Here is a 13,776-nt window from a genome sequence, read left to right as displayed (position 1 = left end):
GGTGCAGAGGAGATTGACCAGGATGCTGCCTGGATTAAAGAGCATGTTTCATGAGGATAGATTGAGCGTGCCAGGCTTTTTTTTTGGAGTGAAGAAGGATGAGAGGCAGCTTGATAGGTACGTACAAGAGGATAAGAGGCATAGATCGAGTGGATAGCCAGTGACTTTTTAAAAAATATATAAACCAGGGCAGAAATGGTTTATACCAGGGGATATAATTTTAAAGAGATTGGAGGAAAGCATGGGGCGGGGGTGTTGTCAGAGGTAAGAATTTTTCTTTAAAGCACAGAATGGTGGGTGCTTCAAATGCCCACCAGGGGTGGTAGTAGAAGCAGATACAATACAGACATTTAAGAAAACAGATACAATAGGGACATTTAAGAAACGGGCCTCTGCTGTACTTATGCTCTATGATCTGTTTCCTGAAAGCAAAGATCCAGGTTCTGACTATAAATTTCCAAAATTCTGCAAAGTGGAGAGTTACATCAATCATCTGAAGATAGCCGACATACAGATGAGCGAGTTAACTACAGACCAATTGGACTCAAGTCAGAAACAGACGATGCCTGAAACACTCAGCGGGTCAAGGCAACCTATGGTGAAAGAGAAGCAATTAACTTTTCAGATTGTTCCTCAGTGCTCCACCAATTTACACCGGGCACCGAGGAGTGTGGTAGAACACAGAAGACATACTCATAAATCTTTGAAAGTTGTGTCATGGGTATACATGGTCAGAGAGAGCTTTTGGCAGATTGGCCTTCATAAATCAGAGTACTGAGTATAGGAGTTAGGATGTTATTTTGGAGTTGTGCAAGACTTTGATGACGCCAAATTTGGAATATTGTGTGCCGTTCTGGTCATCTACCTGTATGAAATATGTTAATAAGATTAAAAGAGTACAGAGAAAATGTATAAATTGCCAGGATTTGAGGACCTGAGTTATAGGGAAAGGTTGAATAGGTTAGGACTTTTTCCCCTGGAGCGTAGGAGAATGGGGGGAGATTTGACAGAGGTATACAAAATGATGAGGTGTATAGCTAGGGTAAAAATGCAAGCAGGCTTTTTCCCACTGAGGTTGGGTGAGACTAGAACTAGAGATCATGGGTTAAGGATGAAAGGTGAAATGTTTATGAGGAATACGAGGTGGAACTTCTTCACTCAGAGGATGGTGAGAGTATGGAATGAGCTGCCAGCAGAAGTGGTAAATGTGGGTTCGATTTCAACATCAGCTCTCTCCATCTATCTACTCTGACAATACAAGGTTTTAATACACATAATGCTTCATCAATAACCTGCTTTAAACATCAGGAATAGCTGAGACTGCAACATTGGTTTTACATAATAGTCTCAAAATGCTAACTCTACTACTTTGAAACAAGTATTACTGCATCTCCTGTCATTCACAGAACATGATCAGGGTAATTTCATATTACACGTATTGCAGTCCATTATATAATCTGAACATCTTAATTGTAATCTCTCATAATTCATGTCATATTCTCCCAGTATAATCTTCATTAATTAATATCTGGCTATTAACATAATGCACTTTAAATACCAGTCACTCTCCAGATGAACATACCGTACGTGCCATTTCCACTCCAGACACGGCAAACTGTGACGATATCAGGAATAGGAGCAATAAGCAAATTCCTTGTAAAGCAACCAAGTGCAACTATCATGGGCACATTCTCTCCCCATCTCAAAGCTAAATATTTGAGAGAATAAGGTTCTGTTTATATTATGGAATAATTTGTCCAGTACCCTTCCCGAGATTCTGCTTATAAATGAGTGAGAGAGTTACTCACCGAGATGATATGCCCTTTGAGACCGTGAGCCGAGTCAGCACATTCTATTACCGCACTCAGCTGCGGGTAGCCAACTCCTGTTTTAATTCGGGTCGTGCATACAGAACCTAGAGAGAGGCAGTTACAGCAAATGAATCATGCACTTAGATGGCGACTCACTGCAGTCTCTGGACACGTCAAACCATTTTACAACCACTAGCCACATCGATTTTGTGGCAAAGGGGGCAGCAAGGTTGTGGGAGGATTGTTGCCCAGAGTACTGTGCAAGAGTCCCACACTCTTTTGATTTGAATGGTGGTCAACGGTCTTGGGAAGTCAAATTGCACAGTTAAGTGGAGGTTAAATGAACACCATGATTTGCTTTAAAGAACACCTCTCTCATGATATACTGAAGTACCATCCCAAATTAGGTACTTCATTCCAGGTGTTGGGCTTGAACTAACAACTATTTGATTTTGCTAGCTAAGCCGCATTGACATTTGACAGATTAGTGCACAGAGTACGTATTTTAGCATGCTTTGCATTTTGTAAGTGTTGGTGCTCGTGAGTTGGAGCTGCTCATGGTGGGTGGAACAATGAACAACTTCATGGATTGCAGCTTGGTTTTAAATTGTTAATTGAGTTTTAGTGGCTGATTCAATCCCAGATGGGGAGAAAAAGTCTGCAGGACCAAGGAGAGGAGATGAAACAGTGGTACTAACTAGATTGCTTGGAGAAGGACCAAATAGTGTCTTTCTGTGTTGTAACTATTCCCTGCTTCTCTACAGCTAAAACATATATGACACAGAAAATGCTGGAGGAACTCAGCAAATCCGACAGCACCTGTGGAGGGGATATACATTTACTCCCCTCCATAGATGTCACATGACTTGCTGAGTTCCTCCAGCATTTTTCTGTATGTTGCTCAAGATTTCCAGCATGTGCAGAATCTCGCGTTTAAATCCTAAGTGATAATTTTTATATAGTTTCTCTGGGTTGAATAAAAGCTGGTGGATAAGGGGTTTAATGTTCTTTTTGTGTTGTGTGATAGACAAACTTGATTGCCACTGCATCTGAAAAGCCTTCATAAAAAACAAGCTATTTAAATGTTTCCTGTGCTTTAGAAATAGGGTCATATCTACTCCAATCCAAACGCAAGTAGGTACTAGCAATTGGTTAACAACTTCAGAGATTATATAGATGATGCATCCCACATAAGCATTACCCACTTTGTAAACGTATATACACAAACACACACACACAAAATCATAAACCTTTCTTTCTTAATCTTTTTATTGATTTAAAAAAATACAAACAAGAGGAGAATTAGTTCAAATATATATCAGTTACCAAGATTAAAATAGATATTGTCAAAATCATAGGTATTGTTAAACCAGTATAAAATATATAATAAAAAAAGAAAATAACAGTTCTCCTCTTACCAGTTTAAAAGGAGAAAGGAAAAAAAAACATTGGTTTTTAAATGAAAAAAAAACACTACACTATATTAAAAAAGTAGAAGAAACAAAACAAAAAAAAAAGGGACTGGGCAGTCCATTTTGAGGATATGACCAAAAAAAAGAAGAGAAAAAGACTTTCTGATCAAATCTAAAACTTCGAAAAAGATTGAAAAAGTAATAAATCAAATTAAATGAAAATACTGATAAAAGGTCGCCATAGTTGCTCAAATTTAAAGGATGTATCAAATGTCCAACTTATTTTCTTTAACTTAAATAGGACATAATGGAGGAGTGCCAATAAAAGACCGTAGGTGGATTAGAATCCTTCCACTTCAATAAAATGGCTCTCCTAGCCAGTAAGGTCGAAAAAGCTATCATACATTGAGCAGAAACAGGAATATTTCCTGCTTCCGATGGGATCATCCCAAAAATTGCCGTAAGCAAATAAGGTTGTAAATCCAGATCCAAAACTCCTGATAGTGTTTTAAAAACATCTCTCCAAAAGTTATCTAGATTTATATAAGACCAATACATATGAGTTAAAGTGGCCAGCTCAGTATTACATCTGTCACAAATAGAATTAATATTGGAGAAAATACGCGCTAGTTTATCCTTTGACATATGGGCCCAATGCACTACCTTGAACTGTATCAAGGAATGACAGGCACGAATAGATGAGTTGTTAACCGAATGAAAAATTTTACTCCATTGATTATCTGAAAATGATTCTTGAAGTTCCGAGTCCCAAGCGTGTTTAATTTTATCATTAGATATTATTCGTAAACTCAATAACCGTTTATAAATTAGCTATCAACCCTTTTTGAAATGGTTTAAACTGAAAGAGAACATCTATCATATTAGGTGGATAAGCAGAAGGGTAATTTGGTAACAAACCACGTAAAAAATTACTAATATGTAAAAAAAGTGTACATTAGATAAATCATATTTATCCTCTAACTGATAAAAAGACATTAAACAGTCCCCTAAAAACAAATCTGAAAAAGTTATTATTCCCTTGGTTTTCCAAATTAAAAAGGCCTTATTCAAAATTGATGGTTTAAAAAAATAATTGAGATAGATATTACTAGAAAGAATAAAGTTATTAAACTCAAAAAATCTACGAAACTGGAACCAAATTCTTAATGTATGGTTAATAACAGGATTAAATTCTTGTGTGCTAATCTTAGAATACAAAAAGGGAAGAGGAACTCCCAGTAAAGAGGCCAAAGAGAAACCTTTCACCGAGTTTACCTCCAGATCCAACCATGAAGGACATTCGTGAATATCTGAATAGTGAATCCAAAAAGTAATACTGTATATCAAATATTAATTGCCCGATAGTACATTCTAAAGTTAGGCAAAGCCATACCACCATCTTTCTTTAATTTCTGCAACAAGGGTTTACTCAATCTAGGATTTTTATTGTTCCAAATATAAAATGAAATTATAAAATCTATTCTGTCAAAGAACTTTTTAGAAACAAAAGAGGGAACTGCCTGAAATATATATAAAAATTTCAGTAAAACTATTATTTTAATAGCATTAATTCGACCTATTAATGCTAATGTCATAGGTGACCACTTAGAAAGCATTTGTTTGGTGTAGCCAATTAATGGGAAAAAAATGTATAGAGATCCTTAAAATTTTTAGTAATTATAATACCAAGGTAGGTAAAGTAATTCTTAGCAATACTAAAGGTATTTGATTTGCGGGCAGCGGAGTGAGCCGGAAGCAGAGTGAGGGCTAAGGGCTTTGGCTCAACGGGCTTAGGCAGAAACAGGTGAGGCGAAGAAGGTTTGGTTTTCATTTTTTCCTGATATTTGAGAAGAGGGGGAAGTATGAGTGTGAGGGCAGCTTGTTGTTCCCAGTGTCGAATGTGGGAGGTCCTGGAGTCTCCCAGCCTCCCGGACGACCACATCTGCACCAGGTGCGCCCAGGTGCAGCTCCTAAGGGACCGTGTTAGGGAACTGGAGCTGCAGCTCGATGACCCTCGTCTGGTCAGGGAGAGTGAGGAGTTGATAGAGAGGAGTTACAGGCAGGTGGTCATACCGGGGCCATGGGAGGCAGACAAGGTTAGGAGGGGGAAGGGGAAGGGTCAGGTACTAGAGAGTACCCCAGTGGCTGTGCCCTTTGACAATAAGTACTCCTGTTTGAGTACTGTTGGGGGGGACAGCTTACCCGGGGGAAGCGACAGTGGCCGTGCCTCCGGCACAGAGTCTGGCCCTGTAGCTCAGAAGGGTAGGGAAAGGAAGAGGAGGGCAGTAGTAATAGGGGACTCGATAGTTAGGGGGTCAGATAGGCAATTCTGTGGACACAGTCAGGAGACCCGGATGGTAGCTTGCCTCCCCGGTGCCAGGGTCCAGGATGTTTCTGACCACGTCCAAGATATCCTGAAATGGGAGGGAGAGGAGCCAGAGGACGTGGTACATATGGGTACCAATGACGTAGGTAGGAAAAGGGAAGAGGTCCTGAAAGGAGGATATAGGGAGTTAGGAAGGGAGTTGAGAAAAAGGACCGCAAAGGTAGTAATTTCGGGATTACTGCCTGTGCCATGCGACAGTGACAGTAGAAATGCAATGAGGTGGAGGATAAATGCGTGGCTGAGGGATTGGAGCAGGGGGTAGGGATTCAGGTTTTTGGATCATTGGGACCTCTTTTGGGGCAGGTGTGACCTGTACAAAAAGGACAGGTTGCACTTGAATCCTAGGGGGATCAATATCCTGGTGGGGAGATTTGCGAAGGCTACTGAGGTGACTTTAAACTAGAAAGGTTGGGGGGTGGGAATCAAATTGAAGAGACTAGGAGAGAGGAGGTTAGTTCACAAATAGAGAAAGCTAGTAGACAGTGTGTGAGGGAGGATAGGCAGGGGACAGAGATCGGGAGCACTCAGACCGAAGATGTAGGGGAGAAGGAAGAAAAAGATGACAAAGTTGTGTGCTCCATTAAGGATAAACAGAGAGTAAGAGGTGGAGAGTTTCTTAAATGCATCTATTTTAATGCTAGGACCATTGTAAGAAAGGTGGGTGAGCTTAGAGCATGGATTGATACCTGGAAATATGACGTTGTAGCTATTAGTGAAACATGGCTGCAGGAGGGGTGTGATTGGCAACTAAATATTCCAGGATTTCGTTGCTTCATATGTGACGGAATAGGAGGGGCAAGAGGGGGAGGTGTTGCATTGCTTGTCAGAGAAAATATAACAGTGGTGCTCTGGCAGGATACATTAGTGGACTCGTCTAGGGAGGCTATTTGGGTGGAATTGAGGAATGGGAAAGGTGTAGTGCCGCTTATAGGGGTGTATTATAGACCATCTAATGGGGAGCGAGAATTGGAGGAGCAAACTTGTAAGGAGATAGCAGATATTTGTAGTAAGTACAAGGTTGTGATTGTGGGAGATTTTAATTTTCCACACATAGATTGGGAAGCCCATTCTGTAAAAGGACTGGATGGTTTGGAGTTTGTCCAATGTGTGCTAGATAGTTTTTTGCAGCAATGCATAGAGGTACCAAATAGAGAAGGGCCAGTGTTGGATCTCCTGTTGGGGAATGAGATAGGTCAGGTGATGGAGGTATGTGTTGGGGAGCACTTCGGGTCCAGTGATCACAATGTCATTAGTTTCAATATAATTATGGAGGACTGGACCCAGGGTTAAGATTTTTGATTGGAGAAAGGCTAACTTTGAGGAGATGTGAAAGGATTTAGAAGGAGTGGATTGGGACAATTTGTTTTATGGGAAGGATGTAATAGAGAAATGAAGGTCATTTAAAGATGAAATTTTGAGGGTACAGGATCTTTATGTTCCTGTTAGGTTGAAAGGAAAGGTTGAAAGTTTGAGAGAGCCATGATTTTCAAGGGATATTGGAAACTTGGTTTGGAAAAAGAGAGAGATCTACAATAAATATAGGCAGCTTGGAGTTAATGAGGTGCTCGAGGAATATAAAGAATGTAAAAAGAATCTTAAGAAAGAAATTAGAAAAGCTGAAAGAAGATACGAGGCTGCTTTGGCAAGTAAGGTGAAAATAAATCCAAAGGGTTTCTACAGTTATATTAATAGCAAAAGGATAGTGAGGGATAAAATTAGTCCCTTAGAGAATCAGAGTGGACAGCTATGTGTGGAACCAAAAGAGATGGGGGAGATTTTGAACAATTTCTTTTCTTCGGTATTCAATAGGGAGAAGGATATTGAATTGTGTAAGGTAATGGAAACAAGTAGGTTAGTTATGGAAAGTATGATGATTAAAGAAGAGGAAGTACTGGCGCTTTTAAGGAATATAAAAGTGGATAAGTCTCCGGGTTCGGACAAGATATTCCCAAGGACCTTGAGGGAAGTTAGTGTGAAAATAGCAGGGGCTCTGACAGAAGTATTTCAAATGTCATTAGAAACGGGGATGGTGCCGGACGATTGTCCTTTTGCTCATGTGGTTCCATTGTTTAAAAAGGGTTCTAAGAGTAAACCTAGCAATTTTTGGTCTGTGAGTTTGACGTCAGTGGCGGGTAAATTGATGGAAAGTATTCTTAGAGATGGTATATATAATTATCTGGATAAACAGAGTCTGATTAGAAACAGTAAACATGGATTTGTGCGTGGAAGGTCATGTTTGACAAATCTTATTGAATTTTTTGATGAGGTTACTAGGAAAGTTGATGAGGTTACTAGGAAAGTTGATGAGGGTAAAGCGGTGGTTGTTGTCTATATGGACTTCAGTAAGGTCTTTGACAAGGTTCCACATGGAAGGTTAGTTAGGAAGGTTCAACCGTTAGGCACTAATATTGAAGTAGTAAAATGGACTCAGCAGTGGCTGGATGGGAGACGCCAGAGAGTAGTGGTGGATAACTGTGTGTCAGATTGGAGGACAGTGTGTAGCGGTGTGCCTCAGGGATCTGTACTGGGTCCAATGTTGTTTGTCATATATATTAATGATCTGGATGGTGGGGTGGTAAATTGGATTAGTACGTATGCAGGTGATACTAAGATAGGTGGCGTTGTGGATAATGAAGTAGGTTTTCAAAGCTTGCAGAGAGATTTAGACCACTTAGAAGAGTGGGCTGAAAGATAGCAGATGGAGTTTAATGCTGAAAAATGTGAGGTGCTACATTTTGGTACGACTAATCAAAATAGGACATACATGGTAAATGGTAGGGCATTGGGGAATGCAGTAGAACAGAAGGATCTAGGAATAATGGTGCATAGTTTCCTGAAGGTGGAATCTCATGTGGATAGGGTGGTGAAGAAAGCTTTTGGTATGCTGGCCTTTATAAATCAAAGCACTGAGTATAGGGGGTGGGATGTAATGTTGAAATTGTATAAGGCATTGGTGAGGCCAAATTTGGAGTACTGTGTACAGTTCTGGTCAGCGAATTATAGGAAAGGTGTCAATGAAATTGAGAGAGTACAGAGGAGATTTACTAAAATGTTGCCTGGGTTTCATCTCCTAAGTTACAGAGAAAGGTTGAACAAGTTAGGTCTTTATTCTTTGGAGCGTAGAAGGTTGAGGGGGGCCTTGATAGAGGTATTTAAAATTATGAGGTGGATAGATAGAGTTGATGTGGATAGGCTTTTTCCATTGAGAGTGGGGGAGATTCAAACAAGAGGACATGAGTTGAGAGTTAAAGGGCGAAAGTTTAGGGGTAACATGAGGGGGAACTTCTTTACTCAGAGAGTGGTAGCTGTGTGGAAGAAGCTTCCAGCAGAAGTGGTTGAGGTAGGTTCGATGTTGTTGTTTAAAGTTAAATTGGATAGATATATATGGACAGGAAAGGAATGCAGGATTATGGGCTGAGTGCAGGTCGGTGGGAGTGAGAGTAAGAGTTAGGCACGGACTAGAAGGGCCAAGATGGCCTGTTTCCATGCTGTAATTGTTATATGGTTATATGATTTGGATCCGAGTAATTATTAATAGGAAATAACTCACTTTTATGTAAATTTAATTTATAGCCAGAAAAACTACTAAGTTCAGAAAATATGGATAACATAGAAGGAATAGATTTCCTTGGATCTGAAGTATAAACTAACAGGTCATCTCCATATAACGGAACCTTGTGTACTTTGTCCCCTCTCTTAATACCTTGAACGGTGTTAGAATCTCTAAGAGCAATAGCAAGGGGTTCCAAGGCCAAATTAAATAATAAAGGGCCAAGAGGGCATCCCTGTCGAGTACCCCTATGCAATCTAAAATAGGGAGATTTTTGATTATCAGTTATAACAGCAGCCATGGGAGCATGATAGATCAGTTTGATCCAGGAAATAAATCCCGGACCAAGATCAAATCTTTCCAAAACCCCAAGTAAGACAACTCCACCCTGTCAAAAGCTTTCTCTGCATCAAGAGAAACAACATATTCAGATTCTTTAGATGGTGAAGAGTGAATAATATTTAATAATCTGCAAATATTAAAATGTGAATATCTATTTTTAATAAATCCAGTTTGGTCATTGGAAATAACAGTAGGTAAGATACTCTCAAGTCTATTAGCCAAAATCAGAGAGAATTTTAAAATCCACATTCAATAGAGAAATTGGTCTATAAGAGGCGCATTCAGATAAATCTTTATCTTTTTTCAGAATTAAAAATATTGAAGCTTCATAGAAAGTTTTCGGGAGAGTCCCAGAGGATATAGAGTCAGTGAAAATTTGACATAAATAAGTATAAGTTTATCAGTAAAAGTCTTGTAAAATTCCACTGTATATCCATCCGGTCCCAGAGCTTTAGCTGATTGAAGAGAGGATATAGCCCTTGCTATTTCCTCTTGTTTAATAGGTGCATCTGATGTATTCATATCCTAAATAGAAATTTTAGGTATATTCACTTTTTGCAAAAAACTATTCATAAAAGTAATATTATCTGAAAATTCAGACTCATAAAGATTAGAGTAGAAATCCAATAAATCTCTTATTAATTTCATAAGGATCTACAGTTGTAGTTCTATCACGTCTTCTTATTTTCAGGATCGATCTTCTAGCCATACTTGCTTTTAACTGACCAGCTAATAATTTGCCTGATTTGTCTCCGTGTATATAAAATTGGCTTTTGGATTTTAAAAGTTGCTGTTCAATGGGAAAAGTCAAAAGCAAATCATGTTGTGCTTGGAGTTCCACCCTTTCCTTAAAGAGATCTTCACTAGGCGTTACGGAATAGAGTTTATCTATTTCTTTAATCCTAATAGTGATCAGCAAAAGTTCCACCTTAGTTTTCCTCCTTGAACCTACTGACTATGAAATTATCTGTCCCCAAAGAAAAGATTTCATCGTATCCCAAATAACCAAATTTGACATTCCCTCAGTTGTATTCAATTCAAAACATAGAGAAATTTGTTCTCTAATAAAATTTACAAAAGTTGAATCTGCAACAAAGAAATATTAAATCTCCACTGAGGTCTGTAAATATTATCAGAAAATCCCAAAGTTAGTTTCATAGGTGCATGATCTGACAACGCAATCACATCATAGGCACATTCAGCAACACAGGGCACCAATTGCATATCCAAGAAAAAAAATCAATTCTTGAATATTTATGATATACATGTGGAAAAAAAAGAAAATTTTTTTTCTTTAGGAAATTTAAATCTCCGAATGTCGACCAGAATTCTAATAAAAAAGAATTTATTCTATTTATTTTTATTCTAATAAAAAAATTAATACAAGTTGCAGCTTTATTAGGAAGTGACAGATTGATGGACAATCTGTCAATCAAAGGGTTAAAACAACAGTTAAAGTCACCGCCCATAATCAACTTATATTCATTTAAATTTGGCAATACAGAAAATAGCTTCTTAAAAAAAAATCGGGGCTGTCTGTATTAGGTGCATATACACAAACCAAAGCCACCTTTTGACCACACAACAAACCAGTAACAACTAAATATCTTCCAATTAACTCAGTAACAGTATTAAAATGAACAAAAGGGATTTTAGAATTAATAAGAATAGATACCCCTCTTATTTTATTTACTGATAAAGAATGAAATAAGGGTCCCTTCCAAAATTTAAAAAAAGCGATTTTCATCTTGTTTACTATTAGGTTAGTTTTTTTTCGACTGGGCAGTCCTGAGGGGTTTCTCTCTGTCAATCATCTTGCTGTTCTTTCTGATCGAGTCAAGCCTCGACCTTTCTTCCGATTTAGGCTGTGCCTGTGCGTTAGATTACTTTAAAGAATTTTTAAATTAAATTTTAAATATGGATCTCATTAAAATCAATATATCTTGGAATTTAAAAGGTATGAACCAAACTATTAAGTGTAGAAAGATTTTTAAGAAATTAAAAACACTTCATGCAGATATTATTTTTGCACAGAATCATAAATCACACAGTGCAGAAACAAGCCTCTTGACCCACCACATCCATGACATCTTTTTTGTCCATCTACATTAACCCATTTGCACACATTAGGTCGACATCGTTTTACGCCTTGCCCAACAGCCTGTCCACAAGTCTGTCAAGTATAATAATTGTATCTGACTCCACCATATCTCCACTGTTCCAGATATGAATCACTCCTTGTGTGTAAACAAAAATACCCCTCAGGTTCCCTGTAAAGCTCTTTCATCTCACTTTAAATCCACATGCTCTTGATTTTGATACTTGTTTTTAAAATAGGGCAAAGCTAGCAACTATCCAATGTACTTATATAAACTTCTATCAGCCACCTACACTCCAAGGAAAAACCAACCCACTCTATCCAATCTCTCCCCAGAACTCTATATCCTTCCTGTAGTGTGGCATCCAGACATGCACTCAGTACTCCTGTTATACTTCATAAAAACAAGTATTTTATAAAGGTGCAACGTAAGCTCTTATTTATAAAGGCAAGCATGCAATATACTCCTCCATGGCCCAACCACCTCCCCAAAATCATGAGTTATTTGTGTTACTACTTTCAGGGAACTATGGATTTGAACCTTCAGTCTCTCTGCTTTTCAATATTCCTTAGCACTCTACCTTTTAGTGAATATATGTTGCAAAAACAAAGGAGATGATCATGGACTACAGGAAGAATGGAGACAGGCTAACCCCTATTGACATCAGTGGATCTGGGGTTGACAGGGTGAACAGCTTTAAGTTCCTTGGTATACACATCACCGAGGATCTCACGCGGTCTGTACATACCGGCTGTCAGGTGAAAACAGCACAGCAGCGCCTCTTTCACCGCAGCTGGTTGAAGAAGTTTGGTATGGGTCCCCAAACGCTAAGAACTTTCTACAGGATCGGCATCCTGACTGGCAGCTCACCTTGGATAGTAATGTACTAAACCTAGATGAGCATACCACGAGACCTTGTGAAATGCCTCACAAAAGGCCACATAGACAATGTCAACCACACTGCCTTTGTCACCTCTTCAAAAAACTACTTAGTTAAAGTGAATTTACCCTGAACAAACCCATGCTCACCCTCTCAGATTTCACCATCTTTCCAAACGTACGCAAAACCTATCCCGTACATTTCTGGAATAATTTCTGTACCACTTAGCAAGGTTCAGTGGCCTGCAGTCACCTGGCTGATCCCTATTGCCTTACTGGAGAGCAAAATTAGTCACTAGCAAACTCTAACAAAGGGTCTCCAACCTGAATTGTCGACTGTTTCCCTTCCCCCAGATGAAGCCTGACCTACAGAACTTTTTGCATTTTCTCTATTTGTTTCAGATTTCTGGAATCGGCAGTTTTTATCTCTATTTTCTGCTGTTTTCCATTCTTCTAGTAATTCACTTGCAAATGCAATATCTCCTGCCTTGTTTTCTATAGCAACCTGGGATAGATCGTATGCACTTTGACATCCAAAACCTCCTTCATCCTGATAGTGAGATACTCCACTTAGCCTCCCACTTCCTGAACTCACCATTTTCTATGACTTTTCTCCTTGATGAGTGCAGATGAGAATGTGGCCTGCCCACATCTCATGGCTCCATATACAGATTACCCCTTTAGTCCCACCTTTCCCCGGATACCCTTTAGATAATTATATGCTTATAAAATGCCTTTGGATGCTCCTTAATCTTTTTTTCCGAATCAGAATGAGGTTTGATATCATTGGCATATGTCAAGAAATTTGTTGCTTTTGAGGCAGCAGTACAATGCAATACAAAATAATGGAAAAAAAACGTGAATTAAAGTAAATATATACAAAATAATTAAATAAGTAGTGCAAAAATAAAAATAAAAGTAGTGAGGTAGTGTTTGTGGATTCAATGTCCATTCAGAAATCGGATGGCAGAGGGGAAGAAGCTCTTCCTGAATCGTTGTGTGTGCCTTCAGGCTCCCGTACCTCCTTCCTGATGGTAGCAATGAGAAGAGGGCACGTCCTGGGTGATGGAGGTCCTTAATGATGGAAGCTGCCTTTTTGAGGCATTTCACAATATATCATAGTCCTTTCTTGGCCTAATTTCATTCTTAAGTTCTTTCCTCCACACGTTATGTTCCTAAAGAGACTCACTTGATCTTAATTGCCTATATCTGTCACATGCTTCCTGATCAGATTTTCAATGTCCTTGTCATCAAAGGTTGCCTCCTCTTGCTATCTTTGTTGTGCACCCTTACTGCA

The 13,776-nt window shown here is 38.9% G+C and overlaps 1 protein-coding gene across 1 annotated transcript in view; it reads right to left on the bottom strand.

Annotated features, from left to right (window-relative positions):
- Positions 1–13,776, bottom strand: part of LOC140212359 (GMP reductase 1) — an 89,308-nt gene that overhangs the window by 36,523 nt on the left and 39,009 nt on the right. The window contains exon 6 of the mRNA XM_072283067.1: positions 1,809–1,915. Within this exon, the coding sequence (XP_072139168.1) occupies positions 1,809–1,915 (107 nt within the window). The remainder of the gene's footprint in view (positions 1–1,808; positions 1,916–13,776) is intronic.

This window comes from Mobula birostris, chromosome 19 (assembly GCF_030028105.1).
Source record: "Mobula birostris isolate sMobBir1 chromosome 19, sMobBir1.hap1, whole genome shotgun sequence".
In the NCBI taxonomy this organism is placed as follows: domain Eukaryota; kingdom Metazoa; phylum Chordata; class Chondrichthyes; order Myliobatiformes; family Myliobatidae; genus Mobula; species Mobula birostris.
This window is presented reverse-complemented; position numbering and strand designations above follow the sequence as displayed.